General features: G+C 29.1%; 1 protein-coding gene across 4 annotated transcripts in view; it reads right to left on the bottom strand.

Annotated features, from left to right (window-relative positions):
• Window positions 1–17,510, bottom strand: part of LOC106687556 (tyrosine-protein phosphatase non-receptor type 13) — a 471,405-nt gene that overhangs the window by 79,692 nt on the left and 374,203 nt on the right. Inside the window, exon 1 of one of the 4 annotated variants that reach the window (XM_067045197.1) lies at window positions 4,999–5,074. The exons of the other annotated variants lie outside the window; for them this stretch is intronic. Within the exon in view, the coding sequence (XP_066901298.1) occupies window positions 4,999–5,059 (61 nt within the window). The 5' untranslated portion in view covers window positions 5,060–5,074. Of the gene's footprint in view, window positions 1–4,998; window positions 5,075–17,510 lie in introns of those variants that run through there. 4 annotated transcript variants of the gene reach the window in all.

Below are 17,510 nucleotides of genomic sequence, written 5' to 3'. Positions count from 1 at the left end.
GATCACACATGTTTCAAGAATGAAAAAGAGATTTGTAAAAAGAAGTAATTTTATTTGGTATTAGTAATTTCAAGATCAGCTTTTCTTCTTTGCCGTAAATAAATTTTCTTTATCTTGTTCTATTTCATAATTAAAATTTTCTAACTAGAAAGTAATAGCCGATACAAGTTGTCCACCAGAATAGATACGGGTGTTTGTTACTTTCTTTGTTTACATAACGTTTGTAGATGTTTAGGACTGGGTGTGTAGAGCCCGCTTTACGTTGACTCGACTCAAGTGAGCAAGTTAACGGTACTCGAAGGAGACCGGTCTAAACCACTTTTCTTTGAAGATCATTCTATAAAAAAAAAAAAGATTTCAAGCGGCAAAACTGCATCACTTCTGGTGCATTTAGAAATAATTTACGAAAATATAGTCTCTTTTATGATTTAATAAAAATAGTTTTATAGAGCATCATTCAAGAAATTATTCAGTTACTTATCGTCTATTAAGCATCACAATGCGGGAAAAAAAATATTAATTTATGATTACTCTTTGAAACTTTGAAAGCTGAAACAAATATATAAGCATCTTGCATCTTTTAGTAATTTATAAATATAAAAGCATCTTACGTCATATAAGTAAGCGCCTTATAGAGACAAGCCTATACAAAATGGCTCTAAACAGATGCATTGCTTTTTTTATATCATGTACCAAATCGCATTAATTTCTAAAATTTAAGTTATTAAATATTTTTAAAAGATAAAGTATAAAAAAATATTTTAAAATGGTAACGAAGGTTTTAACATTCTAGCTTGCTTATATTGAATGATTAAAATATAATTATCCAAGGCAAAGGAAAATAAATATTTTCAGTACAGCAAATATTCATGTTCAATTCTTATCAAAATTATTAATGATGAAAATGTTTTAAATCAAATTAAAATAATGTTTTCTTTTTTTCGAATAGTAGAAATCTAAAAATAAAAAAAATTGGTCTCACAAAAATTTTCATATTAACCTATTTCTAATCTATACATCGGAAAATAACTTATAAAGTGCTCTGATCATGGTTATATGATTTTTAACAATATTTTAAAGATGAAAATTTATTTAGAAAGTTGTGTACTATAATAGAGGTCAATTTTTTCATTATGAAATTGAATAAATGATTTGGCCACTATTTTATAAAAACAATATTAAAGCTAAAATATATACCTTTTATTGAAGACAAAGAAAAAACAATTCAGTGAAATTTTAAGCCTTAAAGCTATTTTTTTAAACATTTGAAAGAGCTGGATTAATCTAAAACTTTGATCCTACACAATATTTTAAAATCTTTAATTGTTTTCAAAATATTTCGATTCGGTCGTACATAATTGTTTTAAATATTTATTTAATATTATAATTTTATAACCGACCATTATGCGTAGATAATTGCCTCACATGAAGCTAAAAAAAGAAACTTTGACAGATGACCTTGAAAATAAAACTATTGGTGGGCTGAGCGGAAGTAACGTGATGAGGAAATGACACGGTAGAGGCACAGCCACCTATATGACAATAGCGATGGCCGTGGCATGGATATACCTCGCTGTCCGGCCCGGCCTTCGTGATAGCTTTTCTTTTACTTGTAACGGGAGTGTCTGTATGAAATCAATATGATTTTTTTGCGAATTACTAAAAATAAATTTAAAAATATTATCAATGAATATTATTAAAGCATGATCAATTTACGTATTTAGAATTTTGATTTTTGAAAATAACCATATTTAACCTTGTTTTTGAATCACTAACATGGTCAAAGATTAACAACTAATTGTGCCAGAGTGAAATTTGATAGCTAATGTCAAGTTTTGATGTATTTGCTTTATACACCAATAAAATTACAGAACAAGGTATTACTTAAAGTTTATTTATATTTGATTAAAAATCCTCAATTATAATCTCAAAAACACTAAGAGAGAGTTACTATTTATAGCAAGAATTTAATTTTAAATATTTTATTGTCCCTTTTAATTTGAAGGAGACATGGAGACATTCAGTAATATAATCGCGAATACAAAATCGTTTTTATTTTCACATATAAAGGACATATTTTGATACTTATGTAACATTTTGAAAGGCTCCATATTGTTTAATAAATGTTTTAGTTAACATATAACACTTAATAAATTGGAGAAATTTATACTGAAAATTAGGTCATTCTATCTTGTTTCGAAATAAATAGTACCTATCTAGTGGCATCTGGATTTTAGACACTCAAAAAACACCCGCCCCACCGCGCAGCGCGCGCGCACACACACACCAATATATATTTAAGTTTTGGGAATCAGAGTGCTACCAAAGGGTAGTTTCTCTAAATCCCTGTATCACTCCATTTCGATCTTACATTAAATTTACTTAATGTGTTTTTATGTAGATACAGTTGTAAATAGTAATAAATAAATTTAAAAAAAATATACATTAAAAATTATTCAAGTTATAGTACCTATTTTATAATACACAAAAAATCGTGTAAAACTGAGACATCGAAGTTGAGGCCGCTGATGACTTCAAATCGAAAGGTAAATATTCCCGATAAAAGTTAAAGAAAATCATATAAAATGAACATGAAGTTTCCAAGTTGTTGCCATACTACATATCAAATCACAAATAATAAGCTTTCAAATGAACTATGAAACATTCCTCTTTCACCATCGGTTAGAAAACTAAGAGAATTTTCGTATTCCAAAAATGGTGAAATTTAGATTATTTTGGAATTTTCAAAAATCTATATTAAAAAATATATTAGTATTTAGTTGATACAATAAATCATGTAAATCTGAGACATGGCTGTTTAGTCCTCTGTTGATTTCATAACAACTAATAATCATTTATCGAATATTTTTCGTCTCAATATGATTTCAATGAAGTAATGAAAATTTAATAGTATTGTTATTTAATAGCATTAAATAATTTGCAATTATTTATACTAGCGAATTATGCTGACTAAACTGTATCGGGTTTCGGTTAAGGGCAAGTTTATAATAAATTCCTGGTCACGACAGGATGGTCATTTAAGTAATTTACTCGGAAAGTCTAAACTCACTTAAGGGCTTTGAATATGCATGAAGGTCAATGAATCTATAGTTACCAGGGGACCCATCTCGACGGGGGGCTTGTCCATCATTGTGACGGCCAAAACAGATCCATAGTAATTTTATTTTAAATATGTTATTTATGAATTTCAAGTCTGCGTTTCAGTTAAGTATTAATAACTATAAATACAATTCATATGCAACCAATTCAACGCTATAATCCAATAAAAATAAGAAATAGACCCGTATGGTTATATAAAAAATATCTTAGATAGAATATTTTACTGTTGGTAAATTTAATTAAATACGTTAAATATATAGTATAAATTAATTAAAAAATAAATAAACTTAGGAAATAATATTTGAAGGCTCAGAAAATGTACAGTAATTAGACCATCGATATAAAAAACATAACGTTGATAAAAGTTTAAAATTAAATAAACTTAATAATTAAAAATAAAATTATCATATTTATATTAATAATGAATAAAAAATATCACTATGTATGATTATTATTTATTACAACATTTTAAGTATTATTAATTATAACTATAAAATTAAATGCGGTACACATTGAATTATGAACTTAATTTTTTTTTATTTTAATGATTAAAAAATTAAAATTTATTTTCAAATATGAGGGGTATGTGGGACATGTCTGAAAATCGTACAAAGACTACATTCTACTTTATAAAATATAATATAACTTTTCTCCAAATAGTTGAATGTATGTAGGTATATATTTTTTTCCTTTTTAGGTATATATTTTATGATACATATTTTTTTCACTAGAACCACAAATAAATGGAGAGAAAACAGTAGTTTTTGAATTATTAAAAACTACTGTGTTTTCTCAAGAGCCAAAAATAAACCGAATCAAATCAAAATGAAAAGAAAGCATCGACAGAAAATTCTAATTTCAGTTTTTCCTCAGGGACTCAACTTAACCAATTAGAACTCGTTTCCCAAAAGATAAATATGCCTCATTTTTAGAACTTTCATACAGTGGACCTCACTATAACCCTTAAAATACCTATGGGTAAAAGAAGGAAGCATTTACAACTTACATCTTTTTGTACATAATTATTATTTATTTTCAATGGAGGGTACGAAAAAAAAAAACTTTCACATAGTTTTTATAACAAATTATGTATGTGTTATTTAAAAGTAATCTCAGATAAAATCTAATCGCAAAATAGAATCTAACTTATATTCTACATACATCTAATATACGTTTACATATAAAATTAAAAAAGAAGTATTCGAATTGCGTAATTGCGTATTCGAAAATTACGAATTTCAGTATACATAGTTTCGAATCAGTTTATAATGAACAAAAAAGAATACATTAAAGAATATGAAAATAAATGATGTTTCAGATCATTCGGGTTTCGGATACGGCGTTTTCAGATAGGAGGGGTTCTTATACAGTATTGGTTAAAAGTTAAAATTTTATTTATTCCTTTATATTAGTGTTTCTCCCTGCTATTCATGAAATATCATGACAAATCCCAATTATAATAGTTAGTGATAAAGTTTTGTGTTACATTTACATTCAATTATTGATTTCTAAACTTCATAAAAAAATTTGGCTTTGATTTCTAGAAATTGCTATTGACGGAGAAGGTATAAGGTTGATATTTCTCAGCCAGTCTCAATCCGAATGGTTACACGGTCAGTACAGGCTCAATGGATAAACATTATCTGATTGGAAATCTAAGTAACAGAAACATCAATTTAGATTTTATAATAAATATTTAAAAAATGATTCACGCATGTGGTGGGGATATAATTATTATAGGATATTATTAGGATATAATTATGGTATATTATTATAAGTACATATATTAGAGAGAAAACAAAATATCAATTTCACTTCTTTCTGAAAAAACCTAAGAAACTAGAATTTCCAGATATAAAAATATAATTAAATACAAACCTTCATGCAGACAATGTAATAAAAGTAAATAGTACATATATTGGTTATCAGGCATGCCCATATTTCACGTCACAACTCAGTAGTTTTGAAAAAATCTCAAATATGTCCACAACTCTTGGGGATGATTATGAAAAAATAGAAATGTCGAAAGAAAAAAAAATTTAAATCACAATATTTGATATTACAAATACAACTGAAAATCAGATTAAAATAAATAAATGAGATGAATATGAGCATAAATAAATACGAAATAAATGACGTTGATGATCCGTGAAGTTTCACGCCATTGAACAAAAACGAAGGTTACCGACCCCCAAAAATACATTGAAAGTAATAACTCGTAAAATGTTCTTTAGTCTTATTTCTTAAAACATTTTCAATTTACGGAGTCAAACCGACAATATTTTTTAACAATAATATAATTTCAAGTTTCCAAATTATTTTTTTAATGATGCATTTTATCCCAAGCTACGATTTAATTTGCAAAAAATTGTTTTCACAAAGTATTTTCTAACTGATTAAAAGTTTTAGTAGTAAAGTAAAGTAATAAAAAGTAAATTTAAAAGTTTTCATAGTGCGTTAGCTTCCAACGGCATAGTTATGACAGCTTTTGCCGACACTTACATACGCAAGATTTTTATGGTTACTGTTTTCCATTCCTGTGGGGTCATAGCGTGATGTGATAAAAACTGAAGCCTTTCTCAATACACGGTCTGTCTAACACAAACAAAAAAATTTCAGATGGGATATGTAGTTCCTGAAATTATTGCGTTCAAACAAACTCTACAGCTTTAAATATCAGTACAGATTGAATCGAAACTTTTTTTTTTCCTGGAATAAAATATTTCCACGGAGACAGATAGAACATATAAAAATATTTAAAACCATATAACATAGCACTATCCATATTTGTGATATACATTTTTATGTTCACCTAAAAAAAACCTATAACTTTAAAGTGTTGATGTCTTTCAAAAATAAATTTTTCTAATAAATTTTTTCTCGAAGTAGTTGTCATTTAAAACGTAGCTAAGATTACACAATAGTTATCTATTTGAATTAATTATTTCATTATATTAGTAAATACATAATAATAAAAAATGTGGTCTCCTTTCACAGGTGTCTCAAACGTTTTGATTTTATAGTTCAATAAAAATATTTTCCTTGCACACAAATATCTTCTATAATTTAATTTTTATTCGGATTTTCCTGAAGTTATAGTGTGGTTTAAAACCTTCAGTAATGAGAAATCCATTCAGCCGGATTTTAATGATGTGTTCCGTGGATCATCGTCAGATAACCGTTAACTTTGGTGCCTGAACTTAAAAAAATCGCATAGGTAGTTATAGGGAAAAACTGCGTACGGCTGTCAGACAGGGTTTTTTAAATTCGATTTTTAGAATCTACGTATCATGAAACTTGAAATATGGGTGTAAGGTGTAATATTGTAATGTTTTCATGCAAGCGGATCCCATTTAACCGGTTCACTTTATTATTAAAAATGCATTGTATTGTTATTTGATTAGAGTCTTCTTGAACAAAAGAGATGCCAAGTGGTCAGTATCATGCTAAGTTTCAATTGACGTCAGCGGGACACTGTTAGATGTCCAATGACAATTAATACGATGATTCGTTCATAACGTAAAATTTATCTGGCTATTTCAGTTAAAAGTGACGACCTGATCGATAGATGGATTTTTGTAAAAATGTGACTTCTAAGGTTGAAATCGATACTTCGGTACTTTCTATGGTTTAGATTCAGTACTCCTCAGGTACTGCACCTTAGACCTTTCATTACCACTATGATATAGGATATCTTCTCCTTAGATAATACAAAAAGGTTTTGACTATTAATTACAGAGGCAGAAACTTCCTATTAAACTCTGTTAGAATAATCTTTATAGCTATTACTTGAGCCGAACTTTAAGCCATTTTAATTAAAAATTTTAATTATTCTTCAGACAGCCCTTGTCCGCCAACTTTAAGGGATAAAATTTTACGAGGTATAGTTTTAATTTAGGGCTAAGGCCGCTGAGGAGGGAACGGAGACTTGGGCATTCAGCGAGCGGGTGCCAATAAGAGTGGGGGTCACTTTATGGAATATTATCCAATAGCCTTAGGCTCCTATTGGCCAATGGTCCAATATTATCCTTCAGCCTCGGTTTCCCATTGGCTAGTGGTCCAATATCGGCCAGGCCGACGTCATCCCCGGGCTTCCTTAGGAATCAATATTTTTTTAACTTCTTTCCGTTCCGTTGGTTGGGGTCCTCTTGTTAAGCGGGGAATGGGAAAAACCACTGAGCCATATAAAAAAAGTTCTAAACAACAATAAAATCAAAATATAGTACCTGGAAAAATAAATTATATGTGATCTAAAATGATGTTAAGAACACGATGATACAAAAATAGTTTTCATTAAATAATTTTTTCGTGATTCAGGACCAATCAAACAAGTGTCCCATATAGCTAAGGATACAGTCTGTTCTACCATAGAACGTAGTGTTTCATATATATGACTTTGTATCACTGCTTTTTTAATTCAACTGTTTTGATTTTAAAGGATTAGTTAAGAATATTTGTGAAATTTGATTTATAAATTTATATCTGAGGATGTTGAAGTTCAACCCATAATAAAAAAAAACTGTATTTTGGTAACAGTAAAAAATAGTTTAAAAAAATTACTCAACTAATTAATAAACACTAAGATATACAGAATAAAGATTAAGATTGATCAAATAATATAACTAAATTGAATTAAGTTGATACATTACTTATAATTGCTTGGTTACTAATGTGTTATACATTAAACTAATAATGGTCACTACAACTAATTCTCAAAAATTTTGAAATAGTACTGAGCAAGAGTAAGTGGAGAAAGATAAACGTGAGTTATCTAGTCCCCCCCCCCCTAACTCTTTAGCAGCTAGTCTATTTTATTATTCTATTACTATAGTACTGAACTGTGGCTTTTAAGTTTTTTGAGACATCTTTTGTATAGTCGTCAAATCAACTAGCTCAGTTAAATATTTCAGCACCTTGATGTTTTCCAGTAAGTATTTGGATTACCACTAAAACACAAGATTAATCATATAACTATTATATTAAATTAAAGTTTATTAATAATTTGTTACTTTAACTTGAAAAACTAAAGGATTAGGAATATGAATGACTTGGGGACTTTTTGTCATTATTTTTGTTCGGTCTTTATTTATAATTAATATTTGCATCCTACTACAAGTACTACCACATCAAACTATGTGAAAATATTCAAACTAATACTTTAATATAGTTGACAGTTAGGATCCTCTCTTAAAGATTTTTCACATTAGTAAACAACAATTATATTCTTATTTATTGTAAAATTGGTTAGATACCTACAATTTTATCCATGAATGATTTTGTGTATATATTTTTTTCATCTTTAGATTTATATTACTTGAATATAATATGTATATGTTACTTTATATTTTGAAATTTCTATATGCCTAGGCTTAGTTACATGTTCTGACAGTTTCGAAATGGTGGTTATATAACACCTAACAGAATACTGTTTCTTACATTAGTTTCAAAATTATTATTATTATATTTTTTTACCTCGCTGATTCTTAGTTTTACCTAATATAAATAAATTTCATTTATTTTCATTTCATTATTTTAGTGTCATTTTCCAAACACTAATGTAATTGTTCAAAGGTAAGATAAGCCTGTCCCGTATCATGGAATTTCGGTGAAGGAGTAGGAATGGAAGATTTTATCTTCTAATTTTGGATGTTATGATCTCCTCGTCATCGTACACTCGTCCTTAATCGATCAACGTAGAGAATAGAAAATAACATTCTTGTTATTAGCGAATACTTTAAATATGATATAAAAAGTTGTTATGAGAGGGAGGGGGTAAGGTCGGTAATGTTGCATATTATAGCCAACTATATCTGTATGGAGTATTCCACCCCCCTACACCGCTTTCAACTTGTTAATTTCCTTCTTTTTTTTTTCTTTAACTCACCCCTAGGTTATTTGTTATGTACCTGTGAAGGTATTCGCCAGTGGTCATAGTTCGATAATTGTTTAGATAGGGGTATATTATTGTAGTTATATTGTGGGTACATTGAAGTCATCGTTTCGGGATTTTTGTAATTTCAAAAGAAAAAATAATGTGGCGCCTATGAAGCAATTTATTCTTTTTTGTTTCTGTTTGTTTTTTTTTTCTTTTGCGATTATACTTTTATTTTTTTCCTTTAACTCACCCCCTTCTCCACTGAGCGTGGGCAAGTATAAACGATAGATATATAACTAAAGATAAATCAAAATTAGCGGTTATACAAAGCATTTTTATTTTATTTAGTTAAATTCTCTTCTTCTTTTTTATTCACTTTGATTGTTTGTTTTTAGGTACATATTAATTTAATTTTTTTTTTATTAAAAATAATTTAAACTTAATCTAAGAATTATTCAATCAATAAAAATGATCTATAGATAATATTCAAACTTGAAACTAAAATACCAAGATTATCAAACAGTGTCTTTTTATTTTCGAGGTTAGAATATTCATTTATTCCTTTGCCTGTTCCACTCAATCAAATTCCATAAATTCTTTCCATTCCCTTGACATTGGTAATTTCCGTTGTGTAATGGCAAAAGGACAGCTGTACGTAATATCACAATTACGATTTGTCAGAGATCATTAACCACGGACCCCATGATTCCTCTTTTCGAGCAACTAGAGAATTGATAATGTGCAAGCCGGTGCCGGCGCAACAATTATCCTCAAGGACCCAACACAGGAATTATACGTCAGGATAATTGTCCGAGATGTAAGGACATCCCTCGGGATCTTGTGGATTCTCCCAAATAGTGGTGGTCACGGCATGACCACTATTCCATTGGTAAACTATATTAGTCTATTCGAAATTAAATTGTTTATCTGGATTATCTCTATAGGAAGTTTGGTGAGTCAATTCATTAAAACATTTTCTCTTGAGGTTAATGACTTCCAGTTTAACGAAATTTCTTTATTAAAATTATCACCACATGGTAAAACGTTTCGGGACCACAGTCCCATATTCATGGACCTTAAACCTCACAATTTCTTCTAAGAAATCATGTCACGATTTGTGCATCTTCACAGTTTTTATTTGGAATGGAAGTCATTAACCTCAAAAGAAAAACATTATAAATAGTTTTTATAATGCTTCGTTGAGCTAAAGAAAATTTCCAAACAAGGAGGGGCTCTAATTGTTTTTGTAACAGTTTACTAGGTTTAATTGTATTTATATATGGTTATATCTTGTTTAGCAAAGAAGGTTTTCCAAAAACAAAAATTATAATAATTTGAGTAAGAAATTAAAGTAATTATATTTAAAAAAATTCAACATTAGAATAATAAATTTCGAGCTATCATTGTGATAGATTAATAATTTAATGTCAGTTTATAAAATTAGACTGACTATTGATTAATCATAAACGAACTAACAGTATAAACATTTGAGGAGCATGCTAAAAGGGGTAACAATTAGTTATTACACCCCACTTCTCCTAAATAAAGATCTTGTTGACAAATAGAAATTCTAAAAATAAAATTTATTCATTTTCACACGAAATACAGACTACCGCTTCCCAAATGATCAAATTTCCTCAGCCCCCTCTTAAAATGCATTACCAGAATGCAGAAAAAGAAGCTACCTTCAACCCGTTTTCATCATAAAATCATCCCTACGCATCCATGGGGTTTTTAAGAAAACCAAAATATATATTCTCTTGGGACGCATGGTTCGATTCCCAACAGGAGCAGTTAATATTTATTTTTCGGCAGTCTCGGAAAATGAATCTTGAAATTCCCATCTTGGTTAGTAGGCGGCGGCATCCTAGGTAGCCGTCAGGGGTTGGCACAAAGGACCACTAGGCCCACTTGTTCCCCCTCCGAATACCAGTCCCAATATCAGTACTCATGGCAATGTATATCTTGAAGGATTGGATCGCACATCACAGACATTGTGTTTTTATTTAATTTTTTAAATCCTAGTACCTGCCAAATACAATTTAACCGATAGATTTTTTTTTTTTTTAAATGCTATTTATATGTTGTTGTTTTTTCTAAATTTAAAAATTCTTTTGAGATGTCTAAGCATATTCTAGAATGATGCCTTGATTCTTTGAGTGATACATAGATACTTTTTGGACTCTCGAAGTATCATACTTAATAGAGTTGGGCAGGTGAATCGGGAATCGAATCTAAGAGTCTATCCATCTGAAAGTGATTTACACGATGACAATTCACTTCGAGTCGGTAAATTCTGTATTAAAGAGAGAGTTAGGAGTCGTAGTCGGAGAAACTTTGTTTTACTGAGGACTATGAGCTATTTTATTTTGATATTAAGTCCTACAAAAAAATAAATTTTATGTGGGGGATGATTTCATTACAGTTTAAATAACGGAAACCAAGAAAGGGTTGAAGCGTTTTGTTAAAGCCTGCATAGGGATGTTTTTTATTTCTATTTATATTCTAGAACATGATTTTTCACTTAAATCATTCAGTAGTTGTAATTTTACTTTTGAAAATTGAAGATGAAGTTCAGTTTTCAATCCAAAAATGGAAAAGAAAACATAAATAATGTAAAAATTTTTTTTTATAATTATCGATTCATCACAAGTAGTGATAATAGCGAGTTGGTTCAGTTAAAAGAACTAACTCCCTCTTTCTAAAGCTTAAGCAGCCATATTCAGTTTCTGTCATCAATCACTCAATGATGCTAGGATATTCACTAAACGATTGATTCGGTTATAAGATATGTGAGAAGAAGAAGATAATTTGCGAATTGATACTATTAATAAAATTAAAATAATAAAGATATTTCATAACTGTTTAAATTCATTGTACTTAAGGCAGTAGAATGATATTGCGGTGATTAAAGTAGAGGAACTAGCAGCCAAAGGTGCGGTATCCATTAAATTATTTAATGTTGGTATCACGTAAAAGACTAATATCTGGAACAATAGAGAGAATATAGTTTACATCAAATGGCACTTAACCCGATTCGGTGGAGGACGATAAACTTTCTGCATAATTTCAACTCTAAATTAAACTTTAATACTTATTATGAAAGGTATACATTAATTATGCTAAATATATTCTTGGTATAAACAAATCTTAATTATTTAGGGCACCGAAGCATGGAATTTAATTATAAATAAATACCCAATTTCATTCAGAAGGAACCAATTAATATTTGTATAAATTTATATTAATAATATCCTTTTCTATATGAATATCCATTCGCATTATTTTATTTATACCTAATGATTTTCACATTTTAACTAATTATATTTTACATTTTGATTTAATTAATTATAGATCCATAGCTGTTAGTACAAATTACAAAATGCCTTACTCAAATATCATATATTAGTTTTCGTCCAATGAAGGATTTAGATTTTGTGTTGAAGGACTAATATTTAGCACTAGTGAATTTTTTTAATTTATAGGATAATTGAGAAAACTAAATTAGGAAATAGGGTGAAATTGTAGTTATTAATTTGACAAATAATTCTGTTTAAAGCTCATTATAGGCATTCGTAGGGCCTATGAGCCATTAGAACACCTATACATAGAAGCCATTTTTCATAGATGTTGCATAGGTCTACTTTTCGGAAATTAATTAATTAATTATAAATATAGTAAGTAAATATTTTGAAAAAAAAAAATCCAAACATGCTGGAATAATAAAAACAAAATCATCATAGCTTTTCAACTAATTTTTTTTTTACAAAAAAATAAAGATATATAAGTAGAAAATATATTATAATTTTAGAGAAACATGATTATGTGTCCACCAATAAATCCCTGACTTTTATTTCATTATAAATTAACCCATCCTGATCTTGTATTATGTCATATTTTATTTCACATTTACTAATTTCCATAACATAAACATAAAACTATTTTAATAAAATGATTTAATTTAATTTATCAATTAATGACTGAAATTAACTAAAAAATGTTATCCCTTTTTTTTTTTAAATCTTCTAATTTTAGCTAAATAATTGACAATGATGTACTGGATGGAAAACAATATATTGTTGCGAAGTACATACATAAATAATGAATATAAGCATTAACAAATAAGAAACAAATGGATGCGTTTATGACCAGCGAAATTTTGAGTCACTAAGCAAATAAATAATAAATAAAAAAATATAAATTATATTGGAAATGTGCAAGTATCATCTTAGTGCGGTTTTTATACTATACAACTAATGGTCCTCTATTTGATATGCCAGTAAGCCTATTTGAAGCCTTTTACACCTTCCAAAAATAACGAGTTATATGATACAAGTTTAAAAAAAAAAAGGGAGCACATAAAAATAGTTTACAGAGAAAATAAAACTCCTTTTCGTAAAAAAAACAGAAACTTTGAATGAAAATACCAGCATAATAGACACCTAAATATAAAAATAATCTAATACTTCCATGAAGGTGTTACATATTGGAATTATGTTGGTCGATGCACTATTGTGCTTCGGCGAGTTTACAATGTAAGTTGACTTGTTTCCTAGCTATATGAAAATTAAGTGGCGTTGGCCAGTGAAGGGAAATATGGGCCCTTCGAAGCCAAGCGAGTTAGAGCGCCAACTTTGACTGGGTCGTGACTACTGCGGTGTGGGTTCGACTTTTATTTCAGTGGTAGTCCCACGAAATATAAGCTTGATAGTTAATAGTTAGTTGTAACTTGTAGTTAATCCCCTAACCTGCTCAAATGTCAGAAATGACCAGGGACTCATGCCAAAAAAAAGAAATAGTTATTTAAAAGTTTTTAAATATAGTTAAGGAAAATGTGGAAATGGAAAGGTTTATAGTAATATTGAACATATTAATTTCGTCCAAACATAGACCATCAGTATATGAATTATTTGGAGATGAAGTTTGGATAATTCTGATTGGAATATAACTTAAACTTATGTTAAATAGAAAACAATTTATTTGCGTATTTAACAGCCTAATCAGAATAACCATTAAGCTAGCAGAGTACTTGAGAATGTAAATTAATAACTGAATGTACTTACTTTTAATAACTGAAATTACTTATATTTTAATCAATTTATAAATTATTGTACAACAACTAGAAATAGGATTCGGGTCTATAAATATTCAATTTTAATTTAACGGAATGATGTCTTAAAAAACATTTTTACTAAGTTATTTCACTTAAAATTATTTGGTAATTTTACAACATATCTGGATATGTCTTCTAATCCTTAAGTAAAAAAAAACATTATAAATACATTTAAATTAATGAGAAATTCTGTATTGTGAAGGTGCATGCGGACACATAAATATGGGTTATGCACAGGTTCCGTGCTCAACACAATACAGCACTGCATTAATTTTGCATATCCCCGCAGTGCTTCATTTTGGCTGAATCCTATCTTGTATACAATAGTCAGTGGTAAATATCGTAATTCATTATTTAATTATAATTATTTAAAAAAAGAAAATGTGTCTAAAAATCTATGACAAGCTTATATTACCAGTTAAATCATATTTTATTATGATTCTTATTAAATAAGCTATTAATGGTTTACCTCAGTTTTGAAAAAAATATTTAACATATTTTGATGTATGATTTTCAATAAATTCGATCAAGAAAACAAATGAATCCTCTCTTGAAATTTGAATTTTTATGCCTCATGATACCAAAATTAATTTATAAACAACACCACTCCATACCGTTTTCTCTAGAATAACTAGATCGTTAATTGATTGCCAATGTCCCTATAATAATGCTTTGATTTTTTAAAGTTTAGAAATCGTATTATTTTTTATTTTTTCTGACTTAACCCGGGAGCGAGAGGTGTATCCTTGAGCATTCTGCTCATATTGGGAAATAAACGTCTTCCTATGGTTCCATCGGTTTTGTTCATACTTTTGTATACCTTCCAATAACCCTTTGATGTAGTTATTGCCGTATTTTTAGATTAATTTCTCTATTACCTCCGAACTATACCAACTCACAATGGTGAGACTGATCAGTTCTCTCTTCTCCTTCAGACCTTTATAGAAGAGCTACAATCAATAATTTCAATTTTAAATTGCACTAAAAGTAATCGCAAAGATTTTTGTCATCATAAAATCCAATTATATATATATATATATTAATATTAAAAAAAACAGTACAAATCGTTTACCATGAGATAAACGCTCACAGGATACCTCTTGGGTGACAAAAAAGTAGGACACTACTACTGGATTAAGACGTATAAGGCTCATTATCTAAAAATGAGCTGATTTCACTTTTAAAATTCTCCTTGATGTATTTATGTACAGTTGTAAATATCAATAAATAAATTTTGAAAAATTCTCAATAATAAAAGTCATAATTACGTGATGTAAAAATGCATTATTCGTAGCATAGTACCTTCACTTTACACGTAGTGGCCAGGCCAGAGTACTTTTAATTATGTTTAAAAAAATAAGAAAACAATGTTAAAATGAGGAAGTGAAAGGTCAATATTTTTAAGTGAGGAAGCGAAAAAATATTTTTTGGGAGATGAAGAAAAATGCTTAAAAAAGTAATAATTATCTTTCATAATGTTTTCGAGATTTTTTTCTAATTCACTTAAACATAAAAAAGAGCGCGGAAGCAAAAATCTTTACAATTCCCCATCGAAAAATTAGTCTTGCGAAAGAATTACTTCAAAATTCTCTTCTTTTTTTTATTTGAGGGAGTGAAATGGTAATAAACTGCAGCACAGCTTCTCCACAAATTCTGTGCCTACGGCGACTGATCGCCTGGCTGGTGGTCAAGAACAATCTGAGGGGCTATACACTACCGTCCCAACCCACCCGAGCCATTTAACTATGTTCCTCACTAAGCTATGCCTTTAAACATTTTCTGTGAGGGAATGAAGGAAAGAACGCCAGGACGTACAGTTTTTATTTTATTCTTTTCTTACTGATAACAATAAATAGAGTAATAACTCACTAAGTTAGTTAGTGAATTGAAACAAACAATGAATTGTAGATCGAATACAACTTTTCAAACCTTCGTTCTTCCGTACTTCGGTGATTTTTTAAAATTTACTACTTATAGTGGAACAAAATGAGTGGAAAAGTTCTATTTTTTTCCTATAGCTGGTGCTCACGTTAGTAGTTAAAAATGGATCAGGCGATGATCTGCAGATTTTCAAATAATGACCCATAACGGCTTGAGATAGATATATAGATAATTCCATTATTTATTTATTTATTTTTTGTTCATATTGTAATAAAACATTTTTAAATGATCAAATTATATTCCACGTGGGAGTTCGTTGTATAAAAGTTTCAACTACTAACAGAAAGTAATCATAGCTACCAACCTAAATAACGAATGTACCTGAAGTTAATTTGGATGCGTTCTAAAACTATCTTTAAAGCTTACCGAATAATGCTGAGTGCGGACATTTGTCTTAATTATTCAAAAAATGCCATTACGTATTGACAATGTAGATTTGGTGGGATAGATAAGTAGCGAGATAATTGAATAAAGATGGAGGACGGGGTTGAGGAGAGGCCAGTGAATAAAAAGGCCGATCAATCTTTATCAGTTCGCAGCTTTGGCTTTAATTTTTTGCGATTAGGGTTGACAGAGAAGAATAGGCTTGGTATTTTAGGATGTATCAAAATCGATTCAAGGGCCTGACTAAAAATAGTTTCAGAGTGAATAACGACTTAAATATAACTATCAAATTTATTATCAACTATTTAATTTATTTAAAATTATTTAAATTTAGTTCGATTTACATAAGATAATATTCCTTAATTCTTTCTGAGAATAAAATACAGCTAAATTTAAATAAATTAACAACTAAAGATTTGTATTATTGCGGACAATGGAATGCCTTTACATATAGTTTAAATATTTTTAAATACAGTTAAATTAGTAGTAATAATAATAATTAGATCCAATACAACCCGTGAAGGGTCAGAGGTTCAGTACTTTGTAAGGAAGTACTGTTTTTAAAACAACGGTTATACAAGGAGGCGATTTTTTCAAGATCACACACAACAAGCAGTTTTTTACCCAATCAAGGGAAAATGCATTTTATGAGGCCCGGTGGAACCCAAGAAGGATTCCGAACCTACAGGGTTGATACAGTAAAAGAATAATTATCTGTCACAACTGGATCCGAATGCGAGTCCTTGGAGATAGTAGTAGGCCTCACCTCCACGCCACACAGCTCCCACAGTGAAATTAAGTATAGTAAAATACATCTAGCTGATTTTTCATATTTACTTGACTAAAAAAACAACAACGTAAAACATAAATATTAAAAAATAAGAAATATTGACAAAAATATTCAAGCTAATAATGAATTTTAATAAGAGCTGGGCGAGATATATAAGCATAAAGCATCAGTGACTTTCTTCATTACTCTCATAGCAATATTTTGCATTGTTACCACAATGGATATGGATCAATTAGTAAAAATACAAACAAATCCTAAAATTATGATTCTTTGTTTATGATTTCCAT

The sequence above is a fragment of the Halyomorpha halys genome, unplaced genomic scaffold, assembly GCF_000696795.3.
Source record: "Halyomorpha halys isolate HHAL.00 unplaced genomic scaffold, Hhal_1.1 Scaffold979.1, whole genome shotgun sequence".
Taxonomy (NCBI): domain Eukaryota; kingdom Metazoa; phylum Arthropoda; class Insecta; order Hemiptera; family Pentatomidae; genus Halyomorpha; species Halyomorpha halys.
This window is presented reverse-complemented; position numbering and strand designations above follow the sequence as displayed.